The following is a 17143-nucleotide window of genomic DNA, read 5'->3' on the forward strand; positions in this document are numbered from 1 at the left end:
AAACGCGTGCGCAGTGCCTCGGCTCGGCTCGGCTCCGCTCCGCTCCCGCTGCCTCTCCCTCTCCCCCCGGTGCCGAGCCCGGCGGCGGCGGCGGCGGCAGCGGCAGCGCAGCGGCGGCGGGGGCCGGGGGCAGCGGGGCAGCGGCGGCAGCGAACGGCGCTGCTGGGCGGTGGCAGCGCGGATGCCCGGCCCGTGAGTACCCCCCCCCTTCCTCCCCCGGGTTGGGTTTGGGGTGTATTTGTGTTTTTTTTTTTTGGAGGGGGGGCTGGAAAAAAAAAAATAAAAAGGATGGGGGCGCACGGACGCGCGCGCACGGGCCCCGCCGCGCTCCCCTCCCTCGTGTATTGGCGCGGTGCGTGCCAAAAATCGGTGACCCCCCCCCCCCACCACCACCCCTCCGCTTTTCCTGCCCTCCACCCCTCCGTGCGCGCTCCCCCCTTAACGTGCATCCTCCCTTCTCCTCCTCCTCTTCCTCCTCCTCCTCCTCCTCCTCCTCCTCCTCCTCCTCCTCCTCCTCCTCCTCCTCCCAAGCCCCGGCCACATGCACGGCGGGGCGCTGGGGCTGATGGAGAGCTCGGGCTGCTGGCCGTGCGTCCTGCTGGCCGTGTGTCCGGCTGTCCTGCTGTCCATCTGTCCGGCTGTCACCAAGCCCCCCCCCCCCCCTCCTCCCGGGGGGCCGAGGGGGCTGCTGTCCGTAGCGGGATGCTCCGCGGGGACCGAGCAAAATGGGGAAGGGGGGGGGGGGGCTTCCCTCTGCATCGCCCCCAGGGAAGGGCAGGGCCCCTGCGAGGAGGAGGAAGAGGAGGATAGAAGAGGAAGGAGGGGGCCCCCAGCCAGCTGCAGGGCCGGCTGCACCAGGGCTTGCCCAGCCTTGGAGGGGGGGGCTGCTTGCTTGCCTTGGGTTTCCCCCCAAATTTAGAGGCCTCCCTGCACCCACAGGTGTGCGCCCGGGCAGCGTTGGAGCATCCTGGGCAGGGCGCCTGGGTCCTTGCGTGCTCCCTGGTGCAGGAGGGGTGCAGGAGGGGTGCAGGGGGGGTCCAGGGGGGGTCCACAGCCCCACCACAGACAGCAGCAGCACCGGGGAGCCCCGACCTCACCAGCTGGGGCCTCGGCTCGGGGAGGTTGGCTGAGGTCAAGGCAACCACGGGTCCCCCCAGCACCACGCGGGAGCTCAGGGCAAGGGGGAACCTGGCTCGGCGGTGCCCAGGACGTGTCCCCATCATGGGGATGTGACATCTCCCCGTCGCCCCCAACACGTGTGTGATGTGGCAGCGGGGTGCCGCCGCTTGGCACCGCGTCCCCGTGGCCGAGGAGGGATGGAGAGGGTCAAGGTGGGGCGCGGAGAGGTTCCCCCCCAACACCCGGGAAGCTCCCTCTCTCTCTCCCCGCCGCTGCCATGAGGCTGCTCTGGCACGGATCCACGGCCTTATTTAAGAAACTAAACACACACACACACAAAAAAAAAAAGTGTTAAGTGAGTGGGAGGGATTTCCCCCGCCGCGAGGGGAGTTCGCTCCCCTCCGGATGCGTCCCGCTCGTCCCGTGGCGCGCCGGATGCGCCGAGCCCGTGGCGTTGGCTGTCCTGGTGGAGACCGTGCTCGTTGGGAACACGGGTCGCCCCAGTGGGCACATATTTCAGAATGTCTCCCAGGGGAGAGCGCCACATCAGATTTCCCTACAAGGATTTTAGCTCCTCCGCGTCAGCCCTTCCCCACAAATGACTCAAGCCGCTAATCAAAATACAGTCGTGCTCTTCGGCAATTAAACAAACTCCACCTCATAAGATTATCGTGGGGAAGCAGGAATTTAGCGACTCGAATATATTTCAATCAGGGGCTGTGCGCCCGTTTTGATATTGTTATTAAAGAACAACAACCAAAAAAAAAAAAAGGAACCGAAGGGAGATAATCTGATAATGCTACTCAAACCCGCAGAGAGCAAGGGAGAAAAATACCTCGGCGGGGCAGTTCATGCTGAGCTGCCCACAGTACAGGATCAGCACGTCCCTGCCACCTCCCAAAGTGCATCCTCTGCTGTCTTTGCTTCTCTTTGGTTCTAATCTCACTTCTAGGCTCAGCTTGGGCTACGGGATCTTGAGTTTCAACTGGGCCCGTGTGGGCACGGGTTGCGCCGCACTCCCAGTGCAATCCGGAGCCCCCCAGGTACGGAGTGGCAGAGCAGCGCCGTGCCCCTGGCACTTGCTGGTGCTTTTGGCCCATCCAGGCCAGAAGCTCCTCAACCTCTGCAGGGAACGGGCAGCGTTTGCCGTGGCTTTTTCCTCCTTCCCTCCAAGCTTTTATCCTCTGGATAAAATGCTTTTGGAAAGGCGGCTCCAGAAGAGGTGGGATCGCCGCGCACGCGCTTCTGTCTCCTATCCCCAACCATCCAAAGGGGACCCTGCCTTCCCCGCCAGCTCCTGCTGCTCCTCGGGCTGGTTTTTCTCACCGAGCCCCCCAGCCAGGAGTCAGCACCCCAAAAACAGAGCAGCCACCACGGACGGGCTGTGCCAGAGGCGGCATCGCCGCGGGGCGCAGCGCTTGGGGCTTGGCCCGGGATCGCAGACGCTTCCGGGTTACCCCGTGCCCGCGGCCTCGCCGAGACTTCCTATTACTCAGTTCCTCGTTCGTCTCTGCACATCTCTCTGCGTTTCCATTACAGAAGCTGTTCGGAGGGGTGGGGGGGAGGATCTAAAGCCGGTTGTTTATGGGCGTTATTTAATCGCCACTTCTTAATCTGGGGGAAGAAAGGAGATTGGATGTTGCCACCGGGTGTTTTTTGCCCTCCAACTTGTTCCAGCAATGATTTTCGGCCGTGTGGGGAGCAGAGGATGGGGGAACGGCGACAAAACCTTGTGTGGTGCAAGAGGGGAAGGTGCTGAGCCCGCCGGCAGCTCCGTGGGGACATCACCACCCCCTGCTCCGCCAGGCTCAGCGCACGGCGTCAGCCCCACGAGCATCTCGCCCCGTGCCCCAGCCGCTGAGCTCTACGTGAGCCTCTTCCAGCTCATTTCCATCACAGCTGGGTTTGCCCAGGCCATTTATTTCCCCGTTTACTTCACCACGTGCCACCCCATGCTGCAGTCCCTCCCGCTCCCCCCCCCATCATCGGGGGACACCCGAGCAGTTTTAATTTCCCTGTTTTCTTCCGTTATCCTTCACTGCAAGCCGGGCCTGGCCAGCGTTGGGGACCCCTGTACTTTTTAGCTGTTGCAGTGAGCCTGTTCGTGGCATCCTACAGGGCCGGGGCCGCTCTCCGTGCCTTTTTGGGACACCCACGACCTCCTGTAGGGATCGGATGCCTCCAATCCAGCTGTGCGTGCGTGCTGGGGACGAGCATGCCCGTGTCTTGGGTGCGCCCAGGTGCTGTGTGGCACCCGGGGACCCAGCAGGGGGTTGCTTTGGGGTAAAAACACAGAGAAAAACAAAAGCCAGGCTCCAACTGGACCCAGGTGCAGAGGCACACGGGGAGGGGAGAGCCCACGCTGTCAGCTCCGCCGGGTGCACAGCACCGTGGAGCTCAGCATCGAGGCAGGGGTCGCTCTGCTTTCCCCCCATCCCGCACAGCCTCCTGCAGGAGCAGGGCCACAACCCCGGGGAGGGTGGAGCAGCAGCAGCCAGGAGAACTACAAAGTCCTTTGGGGTTCGGCTTGAATATTCATCTCGGGCATGGAAAAAAGGGGGTTTCCTGGCGGCGGGGAAGCGCATGGGAGCGTTTTCGGCACAAGCGGCCCTTCCAGTTCTCTAACCACCCTTGGAAGCAGCCTGGCCTGCTCTCGGCTGGCCTGCTGAGGGCTCCTCGCTCAGGATCTGCTCGCTCTGGGGACGAGGCTTTTCCACGCTCCCACCTCGCTTGTCAGCACTCGCCCGGGCACAAGGCAGGGGAGGCTGCGGCCGGCGGGACGGGCGCAGGAGCCCTCCCCCGAGCCAAATTTCCTGCTGGCCCTATAAAGAGGGGACTGGGGGAGCTGGCAAAGCTGTCTGGGGCTGAGAGTTTTTTTCCCATGGCTCCCCCCTCCTGAAGCCGATGGGGGCTTGGGGAGTTTCCTCGAGCGGCAGGAGGAATGCCCGAGCAGCGCGTCAGTGCAAAGGGCAGGAGAAGAGCAAACAGCCCCAGATTGGCATTAGCGGGCAGCAACCCCGGAAAAGGAAGGGAGAGCTTCGTGCCAGCCTTGGAAAACAAAGAAGAAACGAGGAAAGACACCGCTCGTGAGCCCGGCGTGGCTTTCTCCACGAGGAGAGAGCTTGTAGAAGGGATTTGGTGCTGGGTATTGCCGTGACAGCGGTGGCAGGCAGCATCCCCTGGGCCTCCCTCGCCTCTAGGGCTCCAAAAAAGGACCAGGGTGGCCTGTCACACCAGGGGACTCGCTGAGATCCCCAGCGAGGGCCACCTCTGCGGTGAGCACCCCGCCGTGCCCAGGTTGCCCCGGTGCCGGCGGTGCCTGCGCGGAAAGCAGCGGCCGTGGGCTGTCCCCGTGGCACAGGGTGACAGCGCTTCCTTCCTCCGCCGCTGCCAGCTCCTCCCCGGGGGTGGCCGAGCCGAACCCCGCCGCCTTTCTTCCCCTTTGGTTTGGGTTTTTAAATAACCCCCGGGGCTGCAGGCAGACGGAGGAGGAGAGCCGCTCGCTGAGCTCCCCGGTGCTCGGCAGGGACAGGGCTGAGCATCACCGCTGTGTGGGGGTCACCTCTGTCCCCTGGGGTGCTCCGGAGTTGGGACAAGGAGCCAGGTCACCAAAATCTCCCCTGCCTGTGGTGTCAGCCCGCAGGACGCTCTCCTGGGGGGCGTCCCGTGGATGGGGGGGAGCAGAGGGGCTGGCAGGCGTCCTCAGGGCAGGGGCCTGCTGGGTTCTAGCAGCTGAACTGAGCCAACACCTCTCATGTGCAGCATTTGGGAGGTGTTTCCCTGAGCCCCCTGCCACGGGGCTGGCGTGGCCCTGGCCGGTCCCTGTGCCAGGCGAGCGGCCGCTGGGCTCTGCCCTGCCCTGACCACATCAATGGGAGCGGGGCCGGACGCGTCCTCGGTGTGTCCGGAGCCACCTCCTGCCCATGCCAGCTCAGGAGCCCAAACCACCGGGTGTGGGTCCCCGGATGAGGCTGTCAGGATCCCAACAGGGTTTTGGTCTCGTCCTGGGGCTGGAGGGGACGTCGCCCATCTCATCCCGGGGCTGGGGGGGACGTTGCCCATTGGTGAGCGCACGGAGCCGCGGTAAGCGAGCCCTTTGATCCAGCGCTCCCCGGCACGCAGGGGTTTTCCCCATCCTTTCACCTCGCTCCCGGGTTTATTCTCCTTTAGTTCCTCATTTCCTCGGAAAGGCCAATTCCTCCTCTTCTCCTCCTTGCTTTTGTTGGACTCCCCAAACCCCAAAATGACTCCGAATCCCGGGGGGAGCCGTGCCAGCGCTCCCACCTGCGTGTGGATGGGGTCGGGTGGCGTCCCCTCCACACCTCACCTGGGCTCCTGCAGGACAAAACCAGGCAGGATCAGATCCTCGCCGTGCTCTCCTCTCACAGGGGGGGTTTACCCACGGCTGGATCCCTCCGATGGAGGCGTTTCGGTGCACGGTGCAGGGGCCGGGGACGCTGTGGCACTGGGTGCTGCCAGCCCGGCTCTGCCTGCTCGAGGTGCCCGACCAGTCCTGCCGCCTCCCCGCTGCAAAACGGGGCTGGAGCTGCGGCCACGCCGATGCTTCTTCCCTCCCTTCCCTCCTTCCCTCTCTCCTCTCAGCCTCCGGGCTCGGTCCGTGCGTTTTGGCCCCTGCTTGGTATTGATTTTTGGGACCTTTCTCCTCTGGCATGGATCATTCCCGAGCGCTTAATGGGAGCCGGCCTTAACCCCGCCGCGGTGCCTCTCCTAATAGAAGCGGAATTGCCAGGGCTTGCCTTATTAAATCCCCCGGCTGATTGTGCTATTTTTACGCCGCGGAATAATTAACCACCTTTCTGTGCAGGAGCCAGGGCCTGGAGGGAAAGGCCGCCGGCTGCAAGGCTCCCCTCGGGGCGTGTCGGCTGGGGTTGTTTTGGGGAGAATAGCGGCGGGTTTGGGCTCGGAGGATGCTCGCTGCAGAAAGAGCCGGTGCTAAAGACGAGGGAGGTGCCGGGACGAACCAAACGCCGCGTGCAGCATCTCCTCCTTCCTGTCGGCAGGCCCTGCCTCTCCCCCTGCCGTAGCGGGTGGCAGAAAAAATCACAGCCGGGCTCCCCCGGAGGCATCCGCTCGCCGCCGCCTCCGCCACGTGCGCGGGTGCCTCTGCGGGTGCTCGGGGAGCCAGCAGCGGGCAGGGCGGGGTGGAGGTGCAGATGTGGGAGCATCACCTCCGCCCTCATCCCCACGGGGCCAAAGGGGGTCCCCGGATCCGGCCGGTGCCCGGTTGTGGTTGTAGGAGGCGCTGGCACCTCCTGGTAGCACCCCGGGGTCAGCCTTGCTCTGTGCCCACAGGGTACCAGGATGGTGGGGGGGGGGGCTCGAGCCCAGCCTTTTTAAGGCCTTTTCTAATTGTTGAAGGGAAAAAAAAAAAAAAGAAAAAAAAAAGAAAAAAACAACAAAAAAACAGTGTCTAAGAATAGCTCCTAAAACTTCCTGTGCGCCGGCAGGTGGCTGGGGCAGGCAGCGGGGGCGGGAGGCAGCTGCGGGGCTCGGCGGCGCCGTGTGCCCATGGGGTGAGGGGGTCCCGGGGGTCCCGGCCCCGCTGCCCCCCCTTGGGGCTGCCCACGGGGGCCGATTCTAGCCCAATTTGGCAAGTTTGGCAGAGGTCGGAGGTGCTGAGGTTGTGCGCCCTGCAGTGTCCCCGCAGCGTCCCGTGGGGACAGTTCCACGGGTGGCAGTGGGGGGCACGAGCTCCGGGTGTTTTTGCAGCCCTGCTGGGGCACGGAGAGGCAGCAGAGCTCGTGTGGCTGTGGGCCCGGCTTGGCCTTCTGTTTTTGACCCCTAAAATACGAGGGGATGCTCCCTCCTGTGGCAGAAAGCCAACGCCCGTGGTGGAAAACAAAAATACCCGCGGTGCCCAGCGAGCTGGGGGTGCTGGGGGCTCCCACGCGGGGCTGGGAGCTGGCAAAGGGAAACCCCAGGGAAAATAAACGAGTTTCGGGTGCCTGGAGAAACAAAACGTCCCAAAAGAGCCCCAAAAGCCCCCAGGAGAGCGGCGCCGCTCGGCTGCTGCACGGAGAGGCAGGATGAGGCCGGGTGGTGAAGCCCCAGCCGGGCTGGGTGCACCGGGAAATGCAGGTGCCCGGTGGGAGTCCCGGCCCCGCAGCATCCCCACCCGGTGCCGTACCCCTCCGTGGGGCCAAGGTGCAGGAAAAGGAGCCGCTAAAACGTGGGGGGGACTTTGCAGGGGGCTCCCCCCCCCCCCGCTGCGGTGCGCACTCAGCCCTTGTTTTTGGGTGCTGGGGTGCACGGCACGGGAGATAACAGCCAGCATCCTCTGGGGAAGGCGAGGTAGCAAAAAGGGCACAGGGCCGGGCTGATAACGGGCACGTGCTGCGGCCGGGGCTCGGAGCTGCCCCGGGGTGGCCGCGGTGCCGTCACCACGGCCCCTTGGCTCTGGTGGCAGGAGCGGGGCCGTGCCCGGCGTCTGCACCCGAGGCCGGGGGTGGAGCCCCCTCCACCCACAGCGCTGCCGAGGGCAAATTCAATCAAGGAAGCTGAGGTCGCGCGTCTGATTTTTCTCTCTCGTGTTGTTGTTTTTTGGTTTGTGTTTTTTTTTTTTTTTTTTTCTCTTCAGAAAAAAAAAAAACCAAACAACTTTGTTTGTGAGTCACTCTTGGCCGAGGGAGTTCAGCTCCGCTCTGCATGTCAAGCAGGGTGGCGCATCCCTCTTTCGCACAGATGCTGCTGGAAGGCACCGTGCAGGGCTCTGACTCAGCCCGCCCGGAGTCACCGGCCCCGCTCGCCCGCTGCCAAATTCCTCGCCCCGCGGGCAGAGCCCTGGGAGGCTCCGGAGACCCGAAAAATCCTGGGGCACGGCACGGTGGAAACCGTGAGCTCTTCAGGGCTCTTCGAAGTGCTCGGGACGCATCCTTGCATCACTTGGGATCACTCGGATCCTCGTGGTGGCTCTTTCCTGCGGGGCTGCTCCAGCACCGGCACACCCTGGTGCTGTCCCCATGCCCAAAACACCCGGCACCGCGGTGGGCACCCGGCACCGCCGGGACAGCCCCGTCCCCACGCTGCTCTCACGCTTACAGCATCGACAGGAGGCAGCCGAGGGGAGGAAGCAGGAAGAAAGCACGGCCCTGCCGCCACCAGCGGGCTCCCCGTAACCCCCGGGCTGCCCGGTGCCCGTGGCACTGCCCTCCCGTGCCACCCGAGCGGTCGCCCGCGGCTCTTGGCCGGCACGGAGCAGCGGCGGGGAGAGCAGCCGGGCCTTGGCGGGGCTTTCCCAAAAAAGGTCTGAACTCTTCGTTTGAGTTTGCCACTTCCCTTACCACTCCCTTTCCTGTGAGAGGATGTGTTCGGCTTCTTTTCTTTTCTCTTACTTTCTTCTTTTCTCTCCCGTCTCCCTGCCCGCCGAGCCGGGCGATGCCGCGCTCCCGCCGCTGAGGCTGCCGGGCCGAGCCCAGCCGGGTGCCGGCGGCGGCGTGGCGATGGCCGGAGCGCAGGTAGGGACGGATGCGCCGCGGTGGTGGCCCCTTTGGGGACGTCAGGGCTGCCCCTGGGACGTCCCAACGGGGGCCGGGTGGGTGCAGGGGGGCTCGGCGAGGCGGGGCCGGGGCGGGCGCGGGGCGCGGCGCTCGGTTGCGCCCCGATTTGTGGCCGGAGGAGGAGGAAGAGGAGGATGAGGAGGATGCCCCGGCGCTGCCACGGTGGCTCCAGGCACCGTGCCCAGCTCGGGGAGCACGGGGTGCGTGCGGGGGCATCACCCCCAGCGCTTGGGTCAGCGCTCGGGTCAGCGCTCGCTGTGGCTTTGCTGCGCGGTGTCGGGGTGCGTGGGGCCTCTTGCAGCCGCTACAGGGCGATTTTGGTGCCTTTGGCCAGGGCCAGCAGTGCCACATGGTGCCTGGGGGCTGAGCCGACACCACGGTGGCCCCAATAAGGAGGCAGCCGGCCTGGGGAAGGGGACATTTCCCTTCCAAAGCGATTTTGGGGCAGCTTCTGTCGTGCGCAGCCAAAAAAGGGGGCTTGGAGCTGTGAAAAGCACCGGGGTGGCACGGCCACGGCCCCACTGTTGGTGCGCTCTGCGTTGGGATGGGGAGAGCTGCGGGGCGGCACCGGGCGAAGCCCCCGGGGAGCTCGGGGAGCTGCCTGGGTGGGGACGAGGGTGGCTGTCGGGGCGTCTCTTGCCTCTGCTTGGGAAACGTCCCCTTTTCGGCCGCCTTCCTCTTTTCGCAGCCTCGTGCGCACCCGCGCCTCCCCTCCGGCACCGCGCGGCCCCGCTTCCTGATCCGCTGGCCCCGGTGGCCCCATCCCTGCGGCCCCGTCCCCCTGTCCCCAAGCCTCGGCCACCCCACGGCCTCCTGCTCTTTGCCCCAGGGCCGCCTGGATCAGGGTGTTCCCTGCACCCGTTTTTTCCCCCGTGTTTGCCCCGTCCCCGCGGCCCCCTTGCTGTAATTCGCGCCCCGGTCGCTGCCGGTTTGCTGGAGGATTTTGCTGCCTGCGGGCAGGGGGGGAGAGCGGCTGGGGGGGAGTGAAGGGGGTGGGTCTGGGAGAAGCAAAGCCAAGGGGGGGAAAAAAAAAAGAAAAAAAAGAAAAAACATGAAAAAAAAATGAGGATTTTGAAATGCACCTGACAGCAGCGCTGTCTGAGGGCGCGGAGCCCGCTGCCGAGCCGGGTGACAAGGTCACAGCCGTCCTGCCAGCACTCGGGTCTATAAATAGGGACAATTGGGAGAGAAACACAGCCTCGCTCCTTTTTAGTTCCTGTGGGAGCGAGGGGAGCCAGCGGGAGGGTTCCAAGGGCCGGGGCCAGGAGCTCGCTGAAGGCTCTGCCATGGGGTGGCCGTGCCCAGGGAGGGGACGAGCGCAGCCCCCGGTCCTTGCAGCCTTGGTGCACGGCTCCGAGCGCCTGCCACCAGCATCCCCCTGCTCAGCCTGGCCCCAAAACCCCAGACCCGTGGCAGGATGTTGACCCAGGGGGATGGGATGAGGGGCAATGGGGTCGGGGCTGCTTCAGGACAGGGCTGCCGAGGGCTGTGGGGTGGGCGAGTGGGGTGAGCCGTGACGGAGAGCTCCGGGCTCGGCCAGTGTTTGGCACCCGTCGGGTCTGGTTTGGTGCCGGGAGCTCAGAGAACTTCCCCCCCCCGGTTCCTTCCACTCACATGATGCCGCAGAGCAGCTCTGACTTCCCCATCCCCAAAATGTGGCTCCCTGGGGCCCAGCCATGGCACGGGGGCACGGCCGGGGGTGGGCGAGGCTCAGCCCCGCTCCCCGCCTGGCCCCGCTGCTGCGTGCGGAGCTCAGCACCCCCAACCCCCTTGCTGTAAGCCAAACACAGCAGGGCAGAGCCAAAATTTGGGGACATCGAGCCTGGGGCCAGCCCAGAGCAGCCCCCAGGAGCCCCGCACCCATGGGTGCCCGGCAGGGCTCAACCATCACCCTGCCAGCAAAGCACCAGAGGGGTCCCAGCGTGGCGTGGAGCGCACCCGCTGCCTGGCTTTCCCCTCCTCCTTTCCTTTTCACTTCCTTTTCTTGCCCCGTTTCTGCCCGCCGTGCCCCAACCCGCAGCCTGCCAAGGGCCCTTCCCAGCATGGAGCAGCCCTGCCCGAGCTGCTCCCCGCGGGGATGGGTGCTGGCCACGGGGGTAACGCGGTGCCCCCCCTCTGGCTTCCCACAGGCTCCATCCAGGAGGCTGCAGGGACGCTAGCGGGGCCGTGCCGGCGCCACGGGTCACGACCCGCAGCCTGGGAGGAGCGGCGAGCAGCAGAAGGGCCCCCGCAGCACGACCCCCCCACGTCCACCGTGTATGAGGCTGGGACGCAGGTGAGACGGAGACCGGGGCCGGGTGGGGGGATGTTGGCGAGCGGGAGCCCAAAATAAATCACGGTGCTGGGGTCCCGCGTTCGGCTCCGTGCTCGTACCGGCGGTGGCACCCACAGCACGGACCCCAAAACTGCTTTTTTTGGGGGGGAAAACTGGTGCTGGTGTCCTGCCCGCGGCTCGCTCACCCTCCTCTCCGTGTGCCCTCCAGTACGCAGGACCCGCGTCCACAGAGACACCCCTTCCGATGTCCCGGCATGAGACTTCTCCGACAACGGTGCAACCCGCCAGCAACCACCGCCCCAACGCCTGCTGCTTCTGCTGGTGCTGCTGCTGCAGTTGCTCGTGGTACGTGTGTGTCCCCTCCTCCCTCACCTCGGGGGTGTTTCTGTGCTCGTGGGGTTTGTAGGGGGTGTTTGGACCTGGAGGGGACCGGGAAATCAGCTGGGCTGTTTTGGGGAGGGGTGCACACGTTGCTGGAATCTGTGCAGAGCCCGGGGAGCTCGCTCTGTGCAGCCAAGCCTCGGCGCACCACGGCTCCTTCCCTTCAGCCAAGGCTTTTAAAATATCTAGAGCGGAAAGCAGCACCGGGAACCCTCGTCCTGCGCTGCATTAAGGGCGCTGCTGGGGCTGGAAGTCCCCGGCCGGGCTGCGCGTGGGAAGCAGGAGGCAGCAGAGCGAGGAGCTGGGCCCCGCTGCCCTCCGGCTTCATCCCAAATCTTGGCCCCCCTCCTGGAGCACCCGGCTGCTCCGGGCAGGAGCAGGAGCTCTGTGCGTGGTGCTGTGCAGAGCTGGGCCCCGGTGCTGCCCGAAACCAAGCCACCACCAGCTGCTCGCCGTCGGCTGCGCCTCCCCTCCTCTCCGAGGATTCCCGGCTCCCTTTTCTCGCTGGATGACCGGATTTTGGGGAGCCCGTCTGCTCTTCTCCATCCTCTGCGTCAGCCCGCTGAGATCCCTGATGACTCCGCAGCAGCTTCAGGCTTTGTGGCCACCGACAGCATCAAGCCCAGAGGAGCATCCAGACCTGGAGCTGAGCCCTGTGCACCCCCACGGCACACCCCAGCGCTTTGCAAACCTCCGCAGCACTGCCACACCTCGGTCCTGCAAGCCTCTGCCGTGTCCTTGGGGCCCCAGCTCCTCGCCAGCTCCATTTCCTCCACCTCCCAACGCGGCGAGGCCCCGGAGCAGCTCCCAGCTCCCCTCGCTGCCAGCCCCAGGCTCGGTGACACTCGGGCACGGGCAGCGTGCCACCTCCCTGCCTCCCTCCTCGGTGTCCGCGAGAGCTCACGAGCAGAAACGGGACAGAAAAACCCCACAGAAAGCAAGCGAGGACCGGGACGAGCCATCCCCGGGCTCAGTGGGGCCGGGTGACAAACCCTTTGGGGACAGCGTGGGCAGGGACGTGCCCGCAGCCGCAGCCACCGCGCGACGGCTTCGCCCACCCTCCCGCTGCCGAGGGGGGGGGAGAAGTTTGCAGGGCCGACGTTGTGCGAGCGCCGAGGGGCAGTGTCGCAAGCAGGAAGCTCTGTGGTTGGCGCCGGGCTCCGAAATTCGCGGGGGGAAGTTGGCTGGAGGCCGCTTTCCTCTCGCACCGTGGGGGCGAGGAGCTGGGGACGCAGGGGGGACGCCGGTGCCCCGGTGTCTCCGTCGTGCGTGCGCTCCGGCTGCGGGTTGGGGCATCCCCGGCGCACCGAGGGTGCAGGGTTCAGCCCGTGGCCTTCCCAAATTTATCCCTGCTGCACGCTTCCTGCACAAACCGGGAGCCGCTGGCAGCTGGAGAGGGCGATAACCCAGCCCAGCACCCTGCCCGCAGCGTCCTGCAGCCACTTTTTGGTGGCGTGGTGCACGCCGGCTGCACCTGGCTGCTGATCTCTGCGGGTGCTGCTGCCCGGCCCCGGTTCAGCCCCGGTTCAGCGGTGCCCCGAGCGCAGGAAACCATTGCACGACCGGGGTGGAATTGCACAAGAAGGGAGCCGGGGTGCTGGGGGCGGGCAGGGCGCTGCTGCACCCGGGGAAGAGCCGGGGGTGCGGGGTGTGGGTGCCCAGGGAGGAAATCTCTCATCCAGGAGTTATCGGGGACGGGGTGGGGGCAGCAGCCCCGGCCCCTGCCGCCCGTTTCTACCTTTCTGTCTCCCCGTTAGGAACGAGGACCGGGAGCGAGCATGGAGGGCGTCTCGGGAGACCAAACTGGAGACCATCCCAAACTGTGAAGCGTGGTGAGTGCAGGGGCAGCGCCGGGGGCATGGCACGGCACAGTTTGGCACAGCACAGCACAATTTGGCACGGCACGGCACAATTTGGCACGGCACGGCACGGGGAGCCGTGCGCCGAGCCTCCTGTGGCACCCACGGGGGTCAGGACGGGGGTGCCAGCACCAAGCCCCTGCTCCCTCGGGCACGGGATGGACCCCCACACACACAGCCCACCCGTGGGTGCTCTGCGCAGCACCTGGTGCAGCACCCAGGGGTCAGGTGTGTTAATTAGCCAGCAGTAATTACTGCCCCTGCCTTGCTGTAACGAGGTGGGTTTGCAGGGAGTAGCTGTGCTCTGGGCTTGGTTTCTCCCCGAGTGGCTCAGACCTGCCAGCAGTGCAGCTCAGCACTGTGCTCCCTCCTGTCTTTGTGCAAAACCGGCAGCAAAATGGGTCTAATTTGGGGAAATTCAGCTTAAACCGAGCCCAGGGTCCAGCCTGGCCGAACAGAGCCCGGACAAACCCCGTGAGCGCTTCTGGGGAGCTCCGGGAGCCCCGCAATGAGCGGAGCCTGAGCAGCAGGCGTACAGGGGGTGCATTTGGGGTGGTTTGGGGGTCCCCTGGGACCATCCCTGTTGTAGGGATGCGCACGGAGCCACGGGTGGGGAATCCCCAGCCCTCCAGCCCCATCCCACGTCCCGCTCCGGCGGTAATGCTTTTCCCCTTGCCTCCCCCCAATCCCGGTGACCCCGCAGCGCCAAACCCACGCCCGAGGAGGTGCGGGGCTGGGCACAGTCCTTCGACAAGCTGATGAAGAGCCCGGCGGGCCGCAACGTCTTCCGGGAGTTCTTGAGGACTGAGTACAGCGAGGAGAACATGCTCTTCTGGCTGGCGTGCGAGGAGCTCAAAACCGAGTGCAACAAACACACCATCGACGAGAAGGCCAGAATGATCTACGAGGACTACATCTCCATCCTCTCGCCCAAGGAGGTACGGGGCGGGGCCCCTCCGGAGCTCGGGAAGGGGTCGTGCGGGGTAAAAGTGGGGTTTTGGGGGCGGTTTTGTTAGGGAAAAAGCACCCGCGGGGCTGTTTGGGGTGTCGGGGATGCGCTGGGGACGCTGGTTCAGCAGGAGGAGAGCCGGGGTGTGGAGGGATCGTGCCAACCCCCTGGGACAGCACAGGGTGAAGGCTTTGCCCCCTGCTCGTGCACAGCAACGTCCCCAATCCCCATCCCAATCCCAATCCCAATCCCAAAGCTCCTCGCAGCGCTGGCCCATGGCTCAGCCGGGCTGTGCTGCGGGGCCGGAGCCTCACGAGGGCACCAGCGGGCCGAGGAGATGCTGCAGCAGCCCCGGGTGGGGACACCCCGAGCCACAACCCAGCACCCAGCGAGGGGACAGGGGGGGACAACACCACCCCAAAACCAGCCCCGTGCGAGCCCATTTCACACCCCGTCCCCAGTAATTTACCAGGGATGGAGCCGTCCTGCCGGCACGGCACCGGGGTGGTCCCCAAATTCTCGCCACGGGGCCACCGTTTGGCGCTGCCCCACGAGGTTTTCACCCAGGGCTGGGTCTCGGGGTGTCGGGTTTGGGGTTTCGGTGCCGGGTTTCCCCAATTATAACCCTAATTTCTCTCTGTGGTGCCCAGGTGAGCCTGGACTCGCGGGTGCGGGAGGTGATCAACCGCAAGATGCAGGAGCCGTCCTCGCACACCTTCGACGACGCGCAGCTGCAGATTTACACCCTCATGCACAGAGACTCCTACCCTCGCTTCCTGAACTCTGCCATATACAAATCGCTGCTCCAGAGCGTCTCCCGCTCCTCCTCCGAGTCCTAAAAGGGGGCACCCACAGGGGGTGTCCACCCACGGGGTGTGGGGGACACACCGGCGGGGCACGCGGCACCCCCGGGAGGGTTTGGGGACCCGCCAACCTCCCGAATCTTCCCCCCCCAACCCTGAGTTTTTAGCTTTTTACCTACGAACCCTCAGGCCGGTTTTTGGGTCCCCCCCAGGGCCACCCTCCAGGATTATCCTCCATGGGGGGGGGGTCGTGGCACCGCAGCCCCCCCCCCCCCCGGGGTGGCTCCGTACTACTGAACCCTGCCCCGGCCCCAGCGAGCTGGGGAGCACCCGGGGGTCCCCCCCGCGCCCCTCCTCGCCCCCCGTTTTGAAGAGGTCACTTTATCCCCTCTCCACCACCCCCCGGGGACACAGCACATCCCCGTTTCCCACCTGAGACCCGTTTGGGGACTGTTTTTTTGGGGTTTTTCTTTCTGGGGGGGGGGGCGTTGGGAAGGGAAGGTCAATTGTCGGTTGTTTTTTTTTGTTGTTGTTTTTTTTTAAATCTTTTTATTTTAAATGCTTTTTTTTTTTTTTTTTTTCCTTGGCTTTTACCAGGAGGGCGGGGGGTTTCGTCTGGAGGGGCGGGAGGGGGGGTTTGACAGACGTCTGTGTACATATAAAAACTTGTCAGGTTTACCTCGCTCCGTCTGTTTGAAGGGTCTGACGGGGGGGGGAGCAGTCCTGCAGCCCCTTTGCGTCCCCAAAAAGGTCCGGGGGACATCACGGGGCTGGAAAAGGGGACAGGAGAGGACAAAATCCCACGTCCTGCTGGGGGAGAGCTGCTCCGGGGGGGGCAAAGGGAGGCAGCCCGAGGGGCTCAGCCTCCAGAAGGATCCCAGCGGTAGGGATTTGGCCCCAAAGATGCACTCGGAGAGCGGGGAGGGGGTGTCCCGGAGCTGCCCCCTCTGCCAGCCCCATCCAACACCCCAGGGCTCCACGTTCATCCCCTCCCTTTTCAAAAAAAAGAAAAAGAAAAAAAGAAAAGAAAAAAAAGAAAAGAAGCCCTGGTTCTTTTTATTGAAGGTATTTTTTAAGCAAACAAAAAAAATTCCCAGCTTTTTTTTTTTTTATTATTATTATTTTTTTTTTTGGTTCTGTTTCCTTCCTTCCTAGTGGTGTGACTGGGTGGAAATTCAGCTCAGTGAACGCGGTGCTGTTTGCCAAGCTGGAAACGCAGCTGAAGCAAAAGGGAGTTTTTTTGAGAGAGCCCAGAGATGGGCGGTTGGCTCAGGAATGTCGGGGTTTTTGGTGCTTGTTTCTTACCGACATGCGAGCCCCAGCGGGGTGGCAGCTCCCCTCCTGCTCCCAGCAGCCGTATAAAACCCAAGGTAAGGTTTGTGGTGGGTAGGAGAGCAGCAAAGCAGCAGCCTCGCTGCCCGGGGCTTTCCCTGCTCATGCTCGGGAGCGATGAGGGGCTCAGCCAAGGGAGCGCAGCAGGGCAGAGCTCGGACCCCAAACCGGAGAGATTTTACCTCTGAGTCTGGGCTTGCCTCGTTGCCTTGCTTGCAGAACATCCCCAAAATCAGTTTGGTGCAAGGTTTGGATGCTGAGCAGCCCTGAAGCTGTTTTAAAGGCATGGCAGGGGGTCGGACCCTCTCCGCTCACCCCAACAGACCCCAATTCCTCCCCAGCTCCCACTCCTGCTGCTTTTAAGCTTCTTTTAGGGGACCCTCTCCCGCTGAGACACCTCCCTACCCAACAGCTTCCCCCTCCCGGACCGCCATGGGGGAACAGCCCCCAGCTTTTGAGCATCCCCTCCTGTTTTTGCAGCTCCTTTTGCAACTGGGGGCTGTCAGCAAACTGCACCCGAGCTCAACATCCCCCCCGTGCAGTGAGACGAGAAGAAAAGCAACAGCAACTGGTAACGAGCTGGCTCCCGTTCACAGCGCACGAGCCAGAGCGCCTTGGCCAGCTTCGGGTTTAGATCCTGAAGCTTTTTTTTTTTTAAAAAAAAAAAGAATTACTGTGAGGACACTGTTCCCTCACAAGCCTGGCTCGAATAATCCCATCCGCCGCAAGACTCGTGAGGCTTAACAAGTTGTCAGCATCTTTGAATCTTTTTCCTTCTTGGGAGACTTGGCTGCACCCCGCGAAGTGAAAGCCCTGAGCGAAGGATCCTGTCGGGATCGCTGCCTCCAGAGGAACACAGCCCTCAAAGGGCCTGCGAGCACGTTTTCCGTGGCTTTCATGTGGCTGCT

The 17143-nt window shown here is 64.3% G+C and overlaps 1 protein-coding gene across 2 annotated transcripts; it reads left to right on the forward strand.

Moving 5' to 3' along the window:
- The first annotated feature begins 128 nt into the window (after positions 1-128).
- RGS19 (regulator of G protein signaling 19) lies at positions 129-15368 on the forward strand. Of its 2 annotated transcripts, none has more exons than XM_084296645.1 (6): positions 129-192; positions 10766-10911; positions 11120-11256; positions 13050-13124; positions 13855-14089; positions 14751-15368. In XM_084296645.1, the coding sequence occupies exons 3-6, from the start codon at positions 11156-11158 to the stop codon at positions 14937-14939; spliced, it is 600 nt and encodes a 199-aa protein (XP_084152771.1). In that variant the 5' UTR covers positions 129-192; positions 10766-10911; positions 11120-11155; the 3' UTR covers positions 14940-15368. The 2 variants fall into 2 exon arrangements, with proteins under 2 accessions (XP_084152771.1, XP_084152770.1); XM_084296644.1 differs by lacking the exon at positions 129-192 and adding an exon at positions 8502-8594.
- Positions 15369-17143: the final 1775 nt, after the last annotated feature.

This window comes from Netta rufina (assembly GCF_964035555.1).
Source record: "Netta rufina genome assembly, chromosome: 16".
Lineage (NCBI taxonomy): Eukaryota > Metazoa > Chordata > Aves > Anseriformes > Anatidae > Netta > Netta rufina.

Excerpts from the sequence above, each read along its gene's own strand:
- RGS19 (XM_084296645.1), top strand. The coding sequence starts at position 11,156 with ATGTCCCGGCATGAGACTTCTCCGACAACGGTGCAACCCGCCAGCAAC. Across the intron at positions 11,257-13,049 it reads TGCTGCTGCAGTTGCTCGTG|GAACGAGGACCGGGAGCGAG; the intron begins GTACGTGTGTGT and ends TCTCCCCGTTAG. Across the intron at positions 14,090-14,750 it reads CCATCCTCTCGCCCAAGGAG|GTGAGCCTGGACTCGCGGGT; the intron begins GTACGGGGCGGG and ends TGTGGTGCCCAG.